Source organism: Adiantum capillus-veneris, chromosome 15 (genome assembly GCF_014529385.1).
Source record: "Adiantum capillus-veneris isolate H3 chromosome 15, ASM1452938v2, whole genome shotgun sequence".
Classification (NCBI taxonomy): domain Eukaryota; kingdom Viridiplantae; phylum Streptophyta; class Polypodiopsida; order Polypodiales; family Pteridaceae; genus Adiantum; species Adiantum capillus-veneris.
The window spans coordinates 94,609,066-94,629,993 of NC_140945.1; the positions used below are offsets into that span (position 1 = coordinate 94,609,066).

Genomic DNA, 20,928 nt, shown 5'->3' on the forward strand with positions numbered 1-20,928 from the left:
CCTGTCGGTCTTGCTGAGAAGATGCACTGCAAGTTTGGAACTTCTTCTGCCTCTTTTGCTAGAAAGTGCTAGCGCTAGGTTTCTTTTATAGTACTTAGCAAATTTTCCCTACTCACTTTTCCAACAAAGTTACTTATTAAATAATAAGTGAAAAATGAGTAAATTGGGAAAATGGGTTCTATGCACTGTAAAATGCTCATGATGGGTACTGAATGTCATGTTGATGATCATGCTGTGTGCAACCAGAGGATACGAAACTACTCTAAGTGCCTGGACATGCACGGCCTGCTCATAGGCCCACAAAGGTGCCAGAACACTTCCTAAGCTGACCTGAACCCTAGACCTGAAGAAGCTTGTCCACATGCACATAGGGTTAGATGTGTACGTGACATTTGTGAGACATCTTGTGTGATCATCACACTTGGATTTTGGTAGCTCTGTCCGCAAGGATCGATGTCCCATACCACCAAGCTCACACCACTTCATAACCAAAGGGCCGGGATTTCACTGGTTCGACATACTGCAGGCGCCCATCCTGATGTCTGGGGGCTAGCCCCTTTCTCTATGCAGGAGATGCATGATGCAATGCATGGCCCCGATTGTGCCTCTTATCTTGGGGAGGGTGGGTTGACTAGACACTTGTTTTTGCAGTTATGGGATGCTCTCAATTGCCCTATGCTTTCTGGTTAAGAGCACATATTTGACACACAAGAGATGCCTGCCTCTATGTGTTCGTGACTTATTTCTATTATACCGAAAGGCGGAGATACATCGTCCTTGCGACAGTGGAGATTGATCAATTTCATGTCCTCCGTGTATAAGATCCTTGCTTGCATGATCGGTATGCCAACTCATCAATGCTTCCCTTATAGGTTTTGTGAAGGACCACCGTATTTGGATAACCTCTTCACTTTCTATGAGGCAATTGAATGGGCTCGTCAGATAGATTAGCCTATAGCATTCATGCTTCTTTATTTTGAGAAAACTTCTAATAGAGTAGATTGGGGTTTCTTGGAGGGCACTATTTGAAGGATGGGTTCCCCCTTGCAGTGGATCATATGTGTATAGTTTATACCATACTTCTTCTAGCGCTGTCATTGTTAGAGGCCACATTGGATGGCGCTTTTCCTCTATCTCGTTCAGTTCGATAGGAATGTCCCTTGGCAGCCTACTTCTTTCTGTTTTTTTGGAGGACACCATAATTGAGAGGCCCTACTACGCCTTTGGCCGACGTTGCCAGATTTTCCAGATCAAAAGTATGTAGATGACACTATGCTCTTTGTACGATATGACACACCCACCTTGGACAGTCTACGGGATGCTCTTACTTCCTTTTGCTTGGCGAGTGGTGCTCTCATAAATTGCACAAGTCTTTTGGTTTCCGTGTTGAAGTGTGAGCATCGATGTGTCAGTTGAGCAATTGTTTGCACACATACTACAGTCTATCTGGAAGAAACTGTTTTATTGGTCATCCTTGCATTTACCTCTGGCTAGCAGAGCCCTTGTGGTCCATCAGGTTCTTGCAATGGCTTGGTTTACCACATCCTGCATGACTCTTCCCTCGGGAATCGTGGCACGCTTGAGGCGCCTTGTTGGCAACTTCGTGTGGGGTGGCCTAGATGGCTTTACTGACACTCCACCACGAGTCTATTGAGACACAGTCATTCTGCCTCGAGAGGAGGGAGGATTGGGGATTATTGATCCAGAGATGTAGAGCAAGGCATTGCTTGTGAAGCTCATAGGATGCTTTTCTAGGGGCAGAGCCTTGGAAACAGTTTTTGCATCATGCTTTGTCACATACCTCTGGCTCTCCTTGTTTTGGATCTCTAGATACTACTGTGTTTGGCGCCCGCCCATCAGATTCATCTTCACAGATGCACCCTTTGATACGACCCATTTGTTGTCATTTTATGCGTTGCTTGTTGCGGATTTGGAAGGAATTACCTCTTGCTTTGATTCTCCACCCGCCTTCGTGTGATGAGGAGGTAGCGAGGGAGCCAACTGTATGGAATGCATATGTGACAAATTCAGAAGGCCGCCAGCTAGGTGAGAGGACACACATTGACGGGCTAGATGGGATGATTGGCCTACAAGTTCGTTACATTGTGGGTCAGATGCTTCCTTGGTTGGGGCACAGGTGATTGGAGCTACCTATGGGATCCGCAGAGGTGCTGTTGTCGGTATGAGAGAGATTGATGAGGCTATTTCACTCGACTGTCATGTCCTCAATAGGGGACAGACTCTCTTACCTTCTCATTACGGATGGTTGGTTTACTTCGATCCTCACTTGGGAGCCCTCATTGTTATTTAGTAGGGGACTTTCGTCCTTAGCATTGCGGCGTCTAGCCATCATGGACGTCACATCAGACTAGAGTTTCAAGGTGAGGTTTCGTCGGATCAGCAATTGATTGCCCATTGGTAGTCTGTTAAGAGTGGTAGGCTCTTTCCAGAGGAGGTCATGTGTTGACCCTGTTTTCACTACTGAGGAGGCAACACTCTAAAGACTATGGATTGGCAGGGAAAGCCACTAGGATCCTAATGAGTGGCAGTGGCCTTCGTTGAGCGACGATAAAGCCCCTCTATCCTTTTTTGAGTACGCTGTCTTTTGGAGGCTTCTTTTGCAGACTCGCCACCCTCTACACCGTCCACGCCAGTCAGAGATATGGCAGGATCAATGAATCCACCCCACTTTTGAGAGAGAGTTTTGGTCATGCATATGGACCCTCCAGATCAGTTGTAGGATATGTTTTTTCATGTGGATCATAGCACATGTAGGATTGCTTGTTGGTAATTGGTTGGCGGTCACTCGTCATGATCCAACTTGTCACAGATGTACTTCAGAGCATGGGTCCTTGAGGCACTGGTCGTGGGTTTGTCCTTAAGCACAGCGTCTGTGGATGGCAGTTTGTTGTTTATTGATTAGAGTGGGCATCCATGATGGGTTTGTGACGTGGGAGGCAGCTGCCGCATCATAACTTTTGCAATTTCCAGGGTAACACACCTCTTTTCAGGGCTTGCCAATAGGTCTAGTCTTCCTGCTTACTCCCTTCGGTTATAGACTGGGCACTCTACAGATGATTCCAGATGCAGGTCACCAGTTGCATTTTTGTCGGCGACACAATTTTCACCACGATATGCAGCATTACGCTTTGGAAAATGTGGAAGGCTCGATGTGCCTACATTCTGGGCTCACAGTCCTCCCCTACGTCCATCATTTTGACAGCCATCTGGAGAGAGCTGTTGCATACTCTTCGTAGTGAGTGGGATTCTTCAGCTGGCTCCTCGAGGGCAGTGGAGCAACGTCGATGCATCTTTCTTCACACATGGGCGCGGTGGTTCCAAACTGGCTCATTATATATTCATTGTACAGACCACCTTGTTGATGTTTACATAGTCTACACATTGTAACTTCTCTTTTGTACTACTTTTGGGTAATAGGGCATTGAGCCTCTCCCGAGGTCTCTTATGTACACAGAATAGAGCCCCTTCTCTCTCTCTCTCTCTCTCTCTCTCTCTCTCTCTCTCTCTCTCTATATATATATATATATATATATATATATATATATATATATGAAATGTTATATTAATCGTCTTCAAAAGGTCAAAATGATGCATGAGACCAAAAGTTACATCCCAATAGAATCTAATACTTTGTTTGAAAAGCTATGAAAATAGAAAATGAACAGAAAATCTAAAGTCTAGGTATGTCATGCGTCGATAGGTAGGTGGGAGGCGTATTAGATTAAACATGGTGAACAGGGTAGGGGAGATGAGAGCTACAGTTTATCATATACATCAATACACATGATCTGCCTGGCATTTTTCAGCCAAATCTGGATCAGCGTTTTTGCAGGAGGGCAACGTGTTGACCTTGCGTTTTCAGCCCCTTGCATCAGCGTTTTTCAGCCAGCTTCTGATCTTGCGTTCTTTGCAGGAAGGCAGCCACTGATCTGCAATTTTCAGCCCTAATCCCTAGCGTTTTTTGGGCAGGATAGCAGCGAGTTGCACTAGCGTTTTTGGCAGCAGGACAGCCAGCAGATAGACCAGCGTTTTACCATTGACTTCAGCCTTTCCTCCTTGCCGATCTTGGACAGCCGGAGCCCCGCTCCTTGCCCCTTGGTCTTCCCGCTTGTTTACAGCCCTCACCTTACACTCTCGGCATCCGGTGATTTCATCACCTGGCGTTTTTGCTCAAACCCCTGCGTTCTCACGGTGTTTCGAGCTCCCTTTTGCTGTGTTTTCAGGTTTTGGACAGCACCTCTACTTTGCCCCTTCAGCATCCCTTCAGGTCTCCCGTCACTTACGCCGAGGCTATGACTTCTACAACACTGGTCATTCTTCCCGATGCATCCTCTCAGCCGTCCTTTACCTCACCACAGTCCATTACTTTCCCGGGGGGGAATGCTCCTATGTTGCGTGTCTTCACGACTTGCAGTTGCAGATTCTCTCTTGGATTTTTTGTTCAGACCCCGGTGGTGGATGTGCTCCCACAGGTTGACTTTCCGTAGGATCTCCTCCGACTCTTTTGTCCGATATTGTGTGTCTGCTATGAAACGACAGATCATATTGCAGCTTATACCATAGTTACCCGGAACGCGGAACGGGAACGGCGACGGGATCCCCGCGGAACGGGGGAATGGCTAGGGGTCCGGAACGGGAACGGCGCGGAACGGGAGGTATAAAAAACACCCAAATAGTGCATTTTTTAGCTCCTTGTGTTTAAATACAAGGAGTATTAGAGTGCTTTGACTCTAATACTCACAAAAAACTCGTTTTGAAGACCATTCAACCTTGCTATGACTAGATGATGAGAGAGAGAGAGAGAGAGAGAGAGAGAGAGAGAGGGAGAGGGAGAGATTTGAGAGAGTGGGAGGGAGAGGAAGAGAGCTTGAAGGCTTGAAGCCTTGAGCCTTGAGAGAGTGAGTCTTGAGAGGGAGAGATCTTGAGAGTGTGAGAGGGAGAGAGCTTGAGCCTTGAGGATTAGCTTGTGGAGAGAAAGGGGGAGGGGGGTGCATTTTATGAGTCCTTGAGGCCTTGCACACTTCAAAAAGAAGCCCAAACATTTACTTCAATTTTTTCAATTTTTGCCAAATTTGTTTGTACCCGTTGGTCATTCCAGGGGCGTTCCGGAACGTTCCAGGGGCGTTCTGGAACGTTCCGGAACGGCCATTCCGGTTTGAATTGGCCACTCGGAACATCAGACGTTCCGGGACGTTTCGGAACGTTCGGGAAGGGAACTGCCCCCTGGAACGTCAGAACGAGGGCTAGGGGGCGTTCCCCGGTAACTCTGGCTTATACTCCCAAGACGACTCTTCTCTCGGAAGATTGCAGATATTGCGGTCTTTACATGGATGGATTGCTTATCTTGTCATCTTGTCTACTATGGTGGACGATGCCTTCTCTATTGAGCCTCTTCTTCCTGCTCTTCCTCCCTCTTCTGCTCGAGCTTCTTTGACTTGGATATGCTACCGGTTTCCCACCTCGGCAATTTCCGCTCCTCGTGGTCAAAGTGTTCCTCTTCAGGTGGGGTCCCCATGTCTTGTCTCCTGTTGCTACTTTGGGTCCCTCCATCCCAGTGGTGATCATCACCGATGGGCTGTTGGACGCTCATCTTAGGTTACTTCCTCATGTAAATCCTCTTCAGTGACTCCATTAGCTTCCTTGTGCGACTTGATCGGAGTTTCCTCACCCTTGGCATCATCACATTGGTGTTGTACGGATTGTCGTGTTGTTTGGCTGGCGCTCCTCATCCTTTCCTCCCGGGATTTACATCTTCTCCAAATTTACCAAGCGTGTTGCATTCTCCTCGACAGCTTATCCGCATATGTTGTTGAGGGGGGGTGTTAGATTTTCTTCATCTCCAGATGCTTCGCACATTGTCTACAGGCTCCTCTCCACTCACGTGCACTCGCCCTTGGTTGTGGGTTGGCCACCCGTACACCTGCTAGACAGGGATCCTAGGCACACTTAGGGTTGTTCAACACATTTCCCACTTTATACCTGTTTTGGTCACATATTCCCCCATTTATATTGGAGGGTCATATTTTTAGGTCATTGGACTATATTGAGGATTATTGCCCGACCAGCCCCTATTCACCTATATATAGGAGGGGGGGGCACCCTCTTTCTCATTGTATTGTCTCACACCATGTAGCCATCTGGAGTTATTGGGCTGCCCGCCTTTCCACCATCTGTCTCCTCTCTCTCTCTCTCACCTTCCGTTGCCCACTCTGACACTAAAGAGTATCATATATATCAATACACATGAGGTGTACTGGTGTAGGTGGGAGGCGTAATAAAGCAATATGCTCAAAAAAGGAAAGAGGGGTCCTGTCAACTTGCAAGGAAGGCCACTGCCGCTCACCTAGATCCCAGTCCAACTCAACCAAAGGCTCTCCCTACTATATCCACAACCTCCAATGCGGTGCCTCCGCTGAAGTGAAACCAGGGCAACATAGGAGCGCCTCTCGAAAGAGCCTACCACTCTTAACAAGCTGCAAGTTAGAATCCAGCTGCTGATCATGGGAGACCTCACCCTGAAACTCTAATCTGATGTGCTTTTCATGATGGCCAGTCTGTGCAATGGTAAATACAAAAGTTCCCTGCAGATCTCATAGGTAACACGAATGATTTGTGCACCAACCAAGGAAGCATTTGACCAACTACATAAAGACCTTGCCGAGCCATCATTCCGCCTAGTCAAGTCAACGTGTGTCCTCTCGCCTAGCTGTGCCCCTGTGAATCTGTCACATAAGCATTCCAAACTAGTGGCTACCTTGCTAGCTTCTGTATACAAGAAAGGCGTAATTCCTTCCAAATTCGTAGCAAGCAGCACATAAAAGGTGACAAATGAGCCATCTCCAAAGGTGCATCATTGAAGATGAATGTTATGGTCGAGCACCGTACACCGGGACATTGGACGGAGTTTTCATTTATCTCAGTTAGTCCGACAAGTATGTCCCTTGGCAGCGTACTTCTTCTTTTTTGCTGAGGCCTTGTCTCTCTTCTGCGTTGCAACACCAATTGAGAAGTTTAGCTATTACGCTAGACTCTTTGGATCCAGGAATATGTAGATGATACTATGCTCTTTATACGCTATGAGACACACACTTTAGACAATCTACGGGATGCTCTCGCTACCTTTTTCTTGGCCAATGGTGCACTCATCAACTAGCACAAGTCTTTTGGTTTTTTTGATAAGGAATGTCAGTGGGTTGTGCAGGATAATTTTTCTTGGCTACCTAGAGTACAACTTTGCAGATATTTAGGTTTTCATGTTGGCATTGATGTATCAGTTCAGCAACAGTTTGAGCCATTTTTACAATCTATCAGGAGGAAACTTTGCCATTGGTCTTCCTTGCATTTGTTCTTTCGATACCTTGGTTCACCACAGCTTGCATGACTCTTCACTCTGGCATCATGGCACAATTGAAACGCTTGGTGCCCAACTTTTTGTGGGATGGCTTAGATGGCTCTCACGTCCACGAGTTCATTCGGACACGGTTATATAGCCTAGAAAGGAAGGAGGCTTGGGGATCATTGATGCAGAGATGCAGAGCAAGGCATTGCTTGCTAAGCTCATGGTTCGGAGATTGTTTCCTGGGGCTGAGCTTTGGAAACAGTTTTTGCACCATGTGTTGTCACGTGCCTCTCCTCGTTTTGGATCTATGAATACTGTGTCCTCTAATAGTGAGAGCATTGGAAGCAGTATGATATAATGCAGCTACACCCCTGATCCACTGTAAGGTGAACCCCATCCTTTGGATAGTCCCCTTTAGGAAACCCCAATCTACTCTATCATAAGCTTTCTGAAAGCCGAGAATCTGATAGCTATCGGTTGTTCTGACTAGGGAGCCCACTCACCTGCCTGATAGAATGTGAAGATGTTGTCCACAATGCATCGAACTTGTACAAACCCTGTATGAGAAGCATGGATGAGGTCGGGTATAAAAGGTCTCAAATGCATACTAATCATGCAGGCAAAGATCTTATACACGGAAGGCATGAGATCTTAGGTGGGCTCTCCTGTGCCAAAAATGTGTTGTAAGCTAGAAAGAATAATTGGGTTGAGTACATCCCAAACTGAAAGAAAAACTATTGAGTTAACCTATCCTCTCCAAGGCAAGAGGCACCATTGAGGCCATCAACAGCATCACACATCTCCAGCAAAGTGAAGGGGGCAAGTAAAGTGTGACACACATTCTCTGTAACCACAGGCTGAACATGAGACAAACCTCCTCTTTGACATGCACAATTTCACGAGTTAGTTGATCTACAATGCTCAAAATAATGTGCAGCTATGTCAAGGACCTCATTAAGATCTGTGTGCAACCTATCTGCAAAATCTCGTAAAGTCCTAATGGAAGTCCCCTTGGAACGCTCCTGAAATGTGCATAGAAATCCTTGTTCATCATATCCGTTTTGGATATCTATATCGAAACCGAAGTATGACAGATGAATTCGGATTTCTCAGTCAGAATGTGATTAGGAGTCTCTTTGGTGTCAACCTTGCGCTCACCGAACTCGTCTCTTGGGAACTCCTCAAGTTGATGGCGAATGCATCATAATTGATCTTGTAACTCTCGTTCTGTGCGAAACCAAGCTTGTTGCCTCTCTGCAGCTGCTCGTCGACAAACTTGAGAAGATGCATGTAGAAAGGGTCGCTGGATGTGCATAACTAGTGTGTGATTAAACATCCTTAATTGTTTGAGATGAAGGACCATCCTGTAACACCAAGTCAGGGATGCACGACCATTGTTTAGACATAGAGGAAGTCTCAAATCTCAAATGCAAAGTAACTTGGGCATGATCAGAGAGCACTGTGGCATGCAAAATCATAACTGTCTCAGGTGGTCTCAAATGCAAAGAAACTCGGGCATGATCAGAGAGCACTATGGCAGACCGAATCGTAAGTGTCGCACCATGAGATGCTGCTCAGGTGCCAATGTAAAATCTATCTTACCACTCCAGTAAGTGGCCTGACTGTCTCCTGAAACCCCCATAAATTTCTTGCTAGGCTTCTCTGATCAGCTGCTCAGTAAGAGTTTGTAGAATTTTCTGGTTCACAAGAAATGATTTAACTTCTTTTAGATGTGCCAGAGTGAAAACAGTGTGCATGGAAGACATGGATGGCCGCTTCTTGATCTGAGCAAAATAAATGCAGTAGGATAGAGTCTTGGTGCTGGCTTATCCTGGTTGTGATTATCCTTAAAGATGAGCACTTGTTTCAAATTGCAATCAAATAAGCTCCTCTCATGTATTTTGCCTAAGCCTTTTCTAAAAGAATTTTTAAGTAAAAAATGGTGTTTTTAAATCTGTTTTGTTGGTGAAAAATTAAGGTGATTTAATTTTTCTTTGTTATGCATTTTCTTGCTTGTGTTGCTTTTGTGTTAAGTGTTTTAATTACTCTTATAATTTCTAAGTTCAGATTTTTCTGACATAATGAAGGTATATGTATATATACCGAATGAGTAATCATTTCAAGAGCGTTAAGATACTGTTGGTCTTAATGCAGGTGGTATCTGCAATATGTGGAGGATTTACGGATCTCTCCTTCCACAGTACAGGCTACACATGGCAAATTCTGAATTGTTTTCTAACTGCAGCCTACTCGGTAGGTGAAAATACAAAGCCACAGTAATTTCCTTAAATACTTTTTTCTTCACCTTTTCTCACCATTGAATGTTCTGTTGCAAAGGCACGTAGTCTATGGGTGTGTTTATGTTTGGGCATGTGGAAAAAATTGTTTTGCAAGGTATCTCTAGAGTGACACTGTGCTCCTTTTCTGGAACAGTTGACATTGAGGAAAGTGATGGACCTAGCCAAGCAGGCCTCTAAATCAGGAACTCTGAGTGAGTTCTCCATGGTTCTGCTAAACAATTCCCTCTCGTTACCACTTGGACTGGCCTTGATCTTGCTGTTCAAAGAGACAGACTATCTGCGTACTTCGTAGGTTTCAACATTTTCTTTTTAACTGATCTCTGCTATTCTTTCCCAGTTGAAAGCATTATTGAACCCATTGCGCTTAAAATATCTAGGCATTTCAGGTACATCGATACAAAGATGTTTTGCTATTAACTAAATTATGCAAGGTTTCTCTCACTTCTTATCCAGTTCCTTCGTAAGCCAGTAATTAGTGGACTACTCATTTAATTTTACAGTTCTAATGCTTATGATATTGCCTCTGCATTTGCATGTGGTCATAGATTGACCTCTTTGTCCTGGTGCCTATTTCTGCAAACTACCTCCTTGTCATTTCACCCCTCACCTACACTTTCTTAGCACCCGATTTCCCAGCAAGTCCGCAACTTTGGCTTCTAGTGCTTGTTGATTCACAAATTTAGCTATTAATTCCAATATGCCCATACCACCAATTATATTGTCATAACAATTTAGCTATATTTAGGAATTGCAAATGTAGCAACACAGAGGCAAGACTTGCGATCTTTGATTGGATTTGAACATTTGGATTTTTGCCCGTGCCCTCGAGTAAATAAACCTTTCGACTAAGTTAGTGTACTTTCTGTGAACAAGATGTGCCATTGGATTATTGCTTGCCAAAGGTTGACTGCTGGCTGATGTCTGATTGGTTGAGTATTGTTAAATGAATCCAGCTATAGAATGCATGTAGATAGCACTTTTGTCAAGTCAAGCCAACACTGCATCAACCTGCAAGGGCATCGACTGAAACATTTTGATTTATTGACGATTGGGTTTCCCTTGCCTCCGTTTCTATTTTGTTCTTGTGACATGTAAAAATAACTGATATGTCTTATCTTTGCTAATGATTGTTATTTTTTCTGATCAATGAGCAGCCCTGTCCTTAAGCTACCAATGTTTTGGGTTCTGTCAACACTGAGCGGATTGTTTGGGCTTGCAATTAGTTTCACATCCATGTGGTTTCTACATCAGACAGGTCCCACCACATACAGGTAACATTTTGTTTGTTGGATCCTCTCTCTCTCTCTCTCTCTCTCTCTCTCTCTCTCTCTCTCTCTCTCTCTCTCTCTCCTTCACTTTTGTTTTCGAGGCACACACACACAGCTGAACATATTGAGGGCACCTGGCCACACCGCCTCGCGCTCCGCCACTCGTCGCGATCGCCGCCAGTGTGGGTGCACACGTACATCCAGTGCCGCGCCCGCTGCTAGGGTGGGTGCACACGCGCATCTAACCCCCTTGCGGACGACGATCAAACATGAGGAAGAGGAACGAAAAAGCCGACCCCCTAGAGGATGCCATTCGAAAATGCAAAGAGGAAATGACGGAGACCATCACCAAGATGAACCGCAATCTCTGGGGCACAATAAACATTCTCGAAGGAGGTGTGCTCATCCAAGAGAGCAAGATAAGCACGCTGGAAGACCGAGTGACGACCCAAGAGGAAGAGATCACGTCACTCAAGAAAGAACTCGCTGAAGCCCGATCAAGAAACACACTGGAAGAGGGCGAACTGCAACCATCAGTAATTGAAGAAATCAACATGATCAAGGAACAAGTACGGGCCATCAAAGAGGGAGAAGAACAACACAAAGAAATGACGACTTCTTGGGTGGATGTTCTTACCAAAACCCAACAGAAGGCGGACGAAGCCGAGAAATGGATCAAGGTGGCCAAGAAAGGAAAAGACAAGGAGATAACGCCCACGTCCACACCCAACAACATCATTAACCAGACACTAGAGGAGGAGCAGAGGAGAAGGGTGCGCGCTTTACATGTGAGAATTTGCGGTCTTAAAGACAAAGGCAATGTGGACGAAGAAGTAAAAGAACTCACAGCCTTGATGGGGATTCATGAGCCGACACACACAAGGGCATGGAGAATGGGCAACATAAAGAAAAATGGAGGCAGTGGAGAAACCTCAAAAGAAAGAGCACTCATCCTCCGTTTTCCCTCCATGGAAGCAAAGAAGTCATTCTTGAAGAAAAGACCAACTCTTAAAGAGACTGGCATCTTTCTTGGGGACGATCTCACCCTCTCGCAGATGGCTCATATGCAAGAAGTAATGCCGGAGATTAGAGCGGCAAGGGAAAAAGGCAAGATCGCTTTTTACCGAGACGGAAAAGTGGTAATACTTGAGCGACGCTCCACATGACGGTGCGAGACTTATGGGACCACACTCAAAGTAGCTGCCTCGAACTGCAATGGATCTATGCGTCTTGATGTGGGTGCTTTTGAGGATAGCTTTACTGGAAGAGACATCATCTTCTACTCTGAGACACACCAGGCCCCTGGGCAATCCATGCCTCACATCAGTGGATATAGGTGGGAGATAGCCTGCTGACAGGAGACACGCTCAGAGCACAGAGGGCGGGGCTCGGGAGGAGTGGCAGTGTTATTTAGAGAGGATCTGTAGCCACTGATACATATAGCCCGTGGGACGAGTAGGCTAGGTACATGTGGGTGAGATTGAAAGCAGAGACAGGCAGATACCTCTATCTAGCTATTTGTTACTTTCCCCCGAGTACATCAGTTTATGCACCACCCAGAGGACAGTCCCCTTTCTCTATTTTGGATGATGACATATGGGAGTTCTCTAGGGACGGTGACATTATCATCCTCGGGGACTTCAATGCTAGGACTGCCCATCACCAGGCAGTGTTTTATGATACTTCAGAGGAGATGCTAAGAGAGATAGATGTGGCAGAGACGGGCCTTTCCAGACTATCACACGATATGGAATATACTGAGTATGGGCGACACCTGATAGACATGGGCACTGCACATGGATTGGCCATCTCGAACGGCCTACAGAGATTTCCTGCTGCGGGAGGCTATACATGCTTCCCACACAGACATGGAGCCAGCACGGTGGACTATGTCATGGCACAACCGAATCTCATCTCTAGTATCGAGGATCTCACAGTTGCGCCCAGACCGGTCAGGGTGGCGGTGGATCATGCTCTGGTGTCAATGACCATCTCCTTCCATTTCAGTGCAGCACACAGGCCACGAGTAGCAGCCCCTACTCGCTACACATTCACAAGGGAGACGGACTCTGTATACATGGACGGAATCTACAGACGCCTATGCACTGAGGACCCGGGGCGACCTCTGGAGGAGCTAACTACTATACTGACACAGACATTACATGAGGCAGCAGCTGAAGCATACCCACACACCCAGCCTGAGCAGAGCCGCCGATTTGGGAGCATGCCTCAGAACAGCTCGTACGATGAGGAGTGCCGCTAGACTAGAGCCAGACTTCAGAGGGAGGTGTTGTTGGGGGACGTCACTCACAGACAGTCACAGATGGACTTCCAACGCCTGGTGCAGCGGAAGAAGAGGGCTTTTTTGGGTAGACTCGAGCAGGATCTATATTAGCTATTCTTGAGTCAAGACTCGTGTGAGGCGTGGCGGCTCTTTCATGAGCAGTCCCCCCCCCCCCCCGCTATTTCCTCCACAGAGACCTGGGGTCAGTACGCATCATCTTTGTACACAGTACCTGGACAGCCGCCCCTCCCCAACCCCCCCGACCCATGCCCACATACATGTGTCTTTTTCACTGCTGAGATGGTGAAGAAATCCATTGATAGGATGAAGACTGGGAGAGCATATGATCATGAGGGCCTAGTAGCTGAGCATTTCATGCATGCCAAAGACCTACTAGCAGAGCTTCTAGCAGTTATGTTTAACCGTGCCATGTGTGAGGGCCTACCGGACACTTGGAGCCTATCTACAATCGTATCTATCTTCAAATCAGGAGACCCCATGGAGCCTGGAATTATCGCACTATTATGATTGGGCACACATTGGCACGGTTGTATGCATCCATTCTTGAGCAACAGCTGAGTAGATGGGCAGAGAGGGAAGGAATACGTGCAACTGGGCAGGCAGGATTCAGGAGAGGCTTCTCTACTCTTGACCATATCCTAACATTGAGGGCTATCATCGAGGAAGGGAGATCTCATGGGAGACGGATCTATTGTAGCTTTGTGGACTTCCGCAAAGCTTTCGACACGGTACCCAGAGCTAGACTGATGCGCAGATTACAGGAACTGGGAGTACCCACATAACTCATTTGGGGGATCATGGCATTTTACAGATCAGTAGTAGGGCATGTACTCACCCCGGAGGGACTTTCTACACCGGTTCACTCCACTATTGGGGTGGGTGAAGCAGGGCTGCCCGCTCTCTCCCACTCTTTTCGGTATGTATGTGGATGAGATTTCTGACTACATTGACAACGATGGGGATAAAGGTGCTCAGTTGGCAGGGACATGGATTCCACTTTTGTTATATGCTGATGACATAGTGTTGATCTCCGAATCCCCAGAGGGAATGCAACGTCAATTGGATGCTCTGCATACGTTTGCCCACGAAAGTGGTTTATCTGTCAACCTGGGTAAAACCAAGGTTATGGTGTTTAAACTTTAATACCACCCCACAGTGGATCAGGAGGTTAGCACCTACACTCACATACGGCCAGGAGACTGTGGAGTACACAGACGCTTACACTTACCTTGGAGTGGTTTTTAGCGGACCTACATTCTCACTCAGAAGAGCAGCAGAAACCAGACTTACTAGAGCCCACGCAGCATTGGGTAGATTGGAGAGGATGTGTTCGCAGGTTCAGTTTCAGGAGCCCCGGACGAAGCTCTGGCTCTTTGACACCTTGGTGGCTTCAGCATTGCTCTATGGAACCGAGATATGGGGACCTTCACTGGATCACCACGGGAGGACGGGTCGCTCAGACGGATGGGGGAACATGGAGAAACCTCTCGTCTCTATGATCTCGCAACTCATTAGAGCCAAGGCATCAGTACCAGGCCATTATCCGAGCAGAGCTAGCACCCCCCCCACTTGTGGTGGAGGCGCTCACCAGATCAGTCTCCTTCATAAACCGCACATGGGCACTTCCTAGAGACAGATATGCTCGCATAGCACTTGAATCCTCTCGACAATTAGCCATACAAGGAGATACAACATGCTGGTATGGGGAGATGACATCATGGTTTCAGGCACATGGGTTCAGCATAGACCGGCTGCCACCATTCCATTACTCATTGGATGCACCATCTCTCACCCTTACTCAGAGATCACCAAGCTCATACGCCAAGACCTGACCCAGCTAGACACTAGAAGGACATGGATACAACCAGCACAGGAATTGGGCATGAAGATGGCTTTTTACAAAGACCACCTTCTCCAGCTTACGGAAGATGGTTTTGTGGTGAGACCCAGATACATGGATACCCACTTGTCTCATGGGATACGATGTGCTATTGGCCAGTTATGCACATCTTCTCACTAGTTGCGGATTGAGACTGGGAGTACAGCGGAGTACCAGCAGAGGACAGGACATGCCCCTTGTGTAACATGGAACCTGAGACAGAGCTACACACGTCGCTGCCCCGTCTACTACGAGATACGAGGCCGCTTCCATTGCTTGTTCAGAGAAGGTTTTGGACCACTCTCAAGAGTCATGGGATACGAAGATCAGAGATGTCTGGGTTTGTTCTTGCTCGAGCTACGCAGACACAGAGATAGCCTGATGAATGACGAGGCTAGCCAGTCTCAAAGACGGATCACAGACTTCTTCAGAGCAGACACGGGACAGCCACAAGAGCCACTCCCACAGCAGAGCTCCCCCTCGTCTCACACCAGAGGCACACTGATTGACCGAGCGATTGAACTGGGAAATCCAGGCGCCCGCGATTGCGAAGAACTACACAGCATCGACGGAGGCTACGACAAAAAATTCGGAGCACACTGGCCAGGCATGCACGACGCCCGGTCAGACTACTAACCATGGAGGAAATTGATGAGATTCGCCAACGACCGATGCTAGATCTCTTGTGATTCAGCTATCCCAACAAGCCGCCCATTTTTTGCTTAGTCGTTTGCTTGGTTCACATCGATCAACTTAGGACCCCATAGTATATATCTTTGTTTTGTACTGATGTTAGGTTATTTTGTTACTCTGACTTTGTATCAGATCCACCACTTTGTAACTTTCGGGTCTCATAGGTCATTATGGCCTTTTGAAGACGTTAATATAACATTTCATTTCATTTCATTTCTCTCTCGCGCTGCCCCCCCCCATCCCCCTCTCTCTCTCTCTCTCTCTCTCTCTCTCTCTCTCTCTCTCTCTCTCTCTCTGTGCTGCAGCCCCCCAGCCCCGTCCCCCTCGCGCTCTGCTGGTTGACTGTGCAAAGGCAACTTGCTACGTTGTGAGAGCAATCTCTGACGGTTGACTGCGCAAGGGCTGACACGCACGCACAAGGCAGCTCCTGCAGGAGCAAGAGGTGCAGGGTTCCCAGCCTGTGCAGAACACGCAACAGTAACAGAGCGCGTAGGGTGCAGAGAACATGTAGTCGACAGAAGGCACACACACCAGGAATTGCAGAAATTGTAGAAAGCGGGCATTTCTTGTAATTTGCAGAAATTGCAGAAAATACCATGTATGCTTAATGTGGGAGAACATGTATGCATAATGTGGAAGCACTTGTGCGTGTAGTGTGGTCTCCTTTTGCCGCAAAATTCCTCTAGTTTTTGGCAGCCACCAAACATGAGGAAGCAGAATGATAAACCCAACCCCTTACAAGATGCAGTTCAAAAGTGAAAAGAAGAAATGACCGAAACCATTAACAAGATCAACCGCAACCTATTAGGGACAATAAAAATGGTCGGAGATCGCGTTTTGGCCGAAGAAAGCAAGATCACTGCAGAGGACAGTCCCCTTTCTCTATTTTGGATGATGACATATGTGAGTTCTCTAGAGATGGTGACATTATCATTCTAGGGGACTTCAATGCTAGGATTGCCCATCATTAGACAGTATTTTATGATACTTCAGAGGAGATGCTGAGAGAGCTGGATGTTGCAGAGATGGGCCTATCGAGACTATCACAGGATGGGGAACATATTGAGAGTATGAACGACACTTGATAGACATTGGGATTGTACATGGATTGGCCATCTTGAATGGCCTACAGAGATTTCCCCCTGCGAGAGGTTTCACATGCTTTCCACACAGACATGGAGCCTGCACAGTGGATTATGTCATGGCACAGCTGAGCCTCATCTCTAGTATTGAGGATCTCATAGTTGGGCCCAAACCTGTTGGAGTGGCAGTGGATCATGCTCTTGTGTCGTTGACCATCTCTTTCCAGTTCAATGTAGCACATAGGCCACTGGTAGCAGCTCCTACTCGCTACACCTTCACGCGGGAGACGGATTCTGTATACATAGACGGGATCTACAGACGCCTATGCACTGAGGAGCCAGGGCGACCTCTGGAGGAGCTTACTACTATACTGACACAGACATTACATGATGCAGCAGCAGAGGCATACCCACACACCCAGCCTGAGCAGAGACGCCGTTCTGGGGGCATGCCTCAGAACATCTAGTATGATGAGGAATGTCGCCAGACTAGAGCTAGACTTCAGAGGGAGGTGCTTTTGGGGAACATCACTCACAGACAGTCACAATTTGACTTCTGACGCCTAGTGGGGCTGAAGAAGAGGGCATTTTTGGCTCGACTAGAGCAAGATCTATACCAGCTATTCTTGAGTCAGGACTCGCGTGAGGCATGGCAGCTCTTTCATGAGCAGTCCCTCCCCCCCCCCACTCCCGCCACTACCTCTACAGAGACCTTGGGTCAGTACGCATCATCTTTGTACACAGTCCCTGGACAGCCGCCCCTTCCCAACCCCCCCCCCATCCATGTCCACACACACGTGCTTTTTTCACCGCTGAGATGGTGAAGAAGGCCATTGACAGGATGAGGACTGGGAGAGCATATGATCATGAAGGCTTAGTGGCTGAGCATTTCATGCATGCCAGAGATCTACTAGCAGAGCTTCTAGCAATTATGTTTAACCGCAATATCTTCATGTTTCCAGTGCATGTCTTCAATGATGCGATTTGTCTTGTCGAAGAATTTATGACTGCAAATATCCATGCTAGGATTTCTTTATGTCGAGGTGGTCAAGTGCGCACACCAAGTCAACTACCCTCTTGTACACTTGTGGGCGAATTATGCTCGGTTATGGAGGCAAGAGCCTCTTGCACAGGTACTGGATTAGCTAACTGCTTATCCCAAGCAGGTATAGGTTGATTTAGAGAGATTTCTCCCGAGAAATCTCGTCTACATCAAAGGGCAAGTAGCTCTACAGGTGCAGAAACTCAAGGGCTTCCTACAGGTGCATTCAATATGCAAAACGGAGCCCAAAACAGAGAATTACAGATTGCTGTAATTTTTTGGCAGGTTTAGGGTTTTATTAGCCTGCACTTTGTGATCCCGGTTTTGTACATCCTCTGGATAATAGGCCATTGAGCATCTGCAAAGGTCTCTTTTGTGCACAGTATACAGCCACCAAAAAAAGAAAGAGAGAGAGCTCCATAACAGAGGTGTTGACAGTACCTTTGAGGTTGCCTCTCATGAATGGAAGTCCTTTAGGTATTAGCAAGATACGTGAACATGTCGATGGCATAATCTCAACATAAAAAATCTGTAGAAATCCTTGAGTAGACTCATGCAAAGCACATCCCAAATGTCCAACAACCAAAGTATGATTGACATCCATTTGGCTGGATGTCACTCCTGACAAAGAAAACATCAACTCTTTAAGCATGGTCAAAGTCACAATCTGCTGATGAATTGCCGATGGCCCTAGAGCGTGTTTACTCATATTTTGTTAAGGGGCTCTTAAATATATCTTCAAAATAAAGAACCGTATTGGTTTATGTAAACAGGTTACTACAACCTGTTGCTTACAGTTCTTCTTTCATATGTCGATCATTTGCATGTAAACCGAGCCCTAATTGTGTATCACAAATCATCAAATTTTTCTCCTTAACGTGATTCGACAACCTGTTTCTTTGTGTCACAGCTTGGTTGGATCCTTAAACAAAATCCCTATATCAGTTGCTGGCATTCTCATGTTTAAAGTGCCAACAAGTTCAACAAATCTTTTGAGTATATTTTTTGGTGAGTGCCTTGACAGTTGTTTGCTTTTTGCCCTCTCATTTTATTTTTTTGCCTGTAAACTAAACTTGTCAGTTTAATTTTGTAATATATCCAGGGTTATTTGCGGGGGTGATGTTTGCCAAAGCAAAAATGTCTTGACTTTTGGCGAGTCTTTTTGCTCAATTGTCAATGGTCAAAACAAAGCCTTGTGGGTAATCATCCAGTATGCCATAAAGCTGCTGACTGTCAGTACATGACAAGTTTTTTGCAGAATGGGGGACTGCAGCATGTTGCAATGTTGATGTTCATATTCGAGGTTGAACTTCTAAGTGAATACCCTAACCATTAACAAGGGTGTTCCCTCAAAATTTGGGCGAAACCAATCACCATGAGTCAAGGTGACGCCTCCAATTTTGAGTAAAACGTGTCGATGTTGGCATTTTTTTACACAGAAAGCTGTGTAGTTCAAGTTGAGCCAAATCTTGATTACAGGAGGGTTTTTACACTTCCATGAACCAGCGTTGGAGAAACAAATTCTACTCTTCTAAAAGCTTATACTGACAAACAAATTCTTATGGAACAATTGCGGTGCAAGGGAGAATCTCGGTCTATGCACTTAATTTTGAGCATTGTCATGTACATTAGAACTCATTCACTCATTCTATATTTTCTCTTGGTTAATACTCGAGAGCTAAGAGATTATGTTTGCAAGAGTATATTTACGGAAAATGATGGCAGTTGGTTTACTAAGATTGTGGCATAGAGATTGTCATTAATTGGAATCTATGGCATTGTATTTGTCATCCCGTGACTTATGGGGAAGTAATTATTGCGTAGACATCGTCTTTGAATGCATTAAAATTCATTCCTACAATATGCTACCAAAATGGCCTTGAAATTTGTGGGAATTCCCAAAATACTCCTCAAATTTCAAACATTCCCAAAATGCCCACTTGTCAATCTCATAAAGTTATCTTGAGACATTGTGTGTTAACTTTTCTTCTCTTGATAGAAGATTATAAGATCATGATTTTGGATGGTATTGTCTCTTTAAAAGAAAAAGGGGTTTTGTTAAAACTAGAGACGAATGGCACTACTAGGGAGCTTCTTGGTGAACATTTTCATCTAATGCTCTTAAAGGTAGTTTTTTTTATTATAAAAAGAATAAAATATGTCAAACTTGAGTAATTCATCAAAATTCATACCAGTATATTTTGGAAAATTCAGACGCAAAATTTCTAGAAATTTACACAAAAAACGTGGGTGTCTTTTAAAAATCATGTAGAGGTGACTAGAAGGCCAACCGACATGTGAAAAGAATATTGGTGTAAGAACAAGTAGTGCATCTTTAAAAGTAGAGAAGAGAGGGCTTATTAAATCATACAAGGCGATCAACAGGGTAATCTGGGCATTTCGTGCACAAGGAGGCAAAGCTGAAAATAGAGATGATAGATAAGCTTAGTCGTACCGTGTCGAGTGTGTTCATACACAAGATGTGTGTCGAGTGGGTTCTTGCGGCCTTGCGAGTGCCCTCTTAAACCTGAATTTTGACAAAGAACAATATGTGTGTGTGTGTGTGTGTGTGTGTGTGTGTGTGTGTGTGTGAGAGAGAGAGAGAGAGAGAGAGAGAGAGAGAGAGAGAGAGAGAGAGAGATAGTTTTCGTATAAGCTCAGTGGCTGCTCTCTTAGATCTTCATCTGTGACATCGAGAAATGTGTGTGTGTGAGAGAGAGAGAGAGAGAGAGAGAGCGAGAGAGATTTTGATTTGGTGGATGATCAAGAACACATTTTCAAAATCCTCCTCAAAGGTACCTAGCTAATGTTGCTACTCCCATGTGATGTGAAGACTCCGGAGTTTGCCTTGCTTCATGTAGTCACGCATACGATGCATTATCTAATGTTGAGAGGTAGCTAGTGGTTGACAGCAATAGCTATGATTCCTTCTCCAAGAGTCAAGAATGATATGCCAAAAAACTTGTGCATTGAAGCAAGCAACACTTTCTATGTAACCC

The 20,928-nt window shown here is 45.9% G+C and overlaps 1 protein-coding gene across 10 annotated transcripts in view; it reads left to right on the plus strand.

Moving 5' to 3' along the window:
- Positions 1–19,700, plus strand: part of LOC147441099 (GDP-mannose transporter GONST1-like) — an 80,803-nt gene extending 61,103 nt beyond the window's left edge. For 9 of the 10 annotated variants that reach the window (XM_086482817.1, XM_086482821.1, XM_086482816.1 and 6 more), the window contains 5 exons: positions 9,515–9,613; positions 9,794–9,948; positions 10,815–10,931; positions 18,840–18,937; positions 19,032–19,700. In XM_086482817.1, coding sequence (XP_086338943.1) covers positions 9,515–9,613; positions 9,794–9,948; positions 10,815–10,931; positions 18,840–18,937; positions 19,032–19,075 — 513 coding nt within the window. In that variant the 3' untranslated portion in view covers positions 19,076–19,700. The remainder of the gene's footprint in view (positions 1–9,514; positions 9,614–9,793; positions 9,949–10,814; positions 10,932–18,839; positions 18,938–19,031) is intronic. The other variant, XR_015184302.1, reaches the window with a different exon arrangement.
- Positions 19,701–20,928: the final 1,228 nt, after the last annotated feature.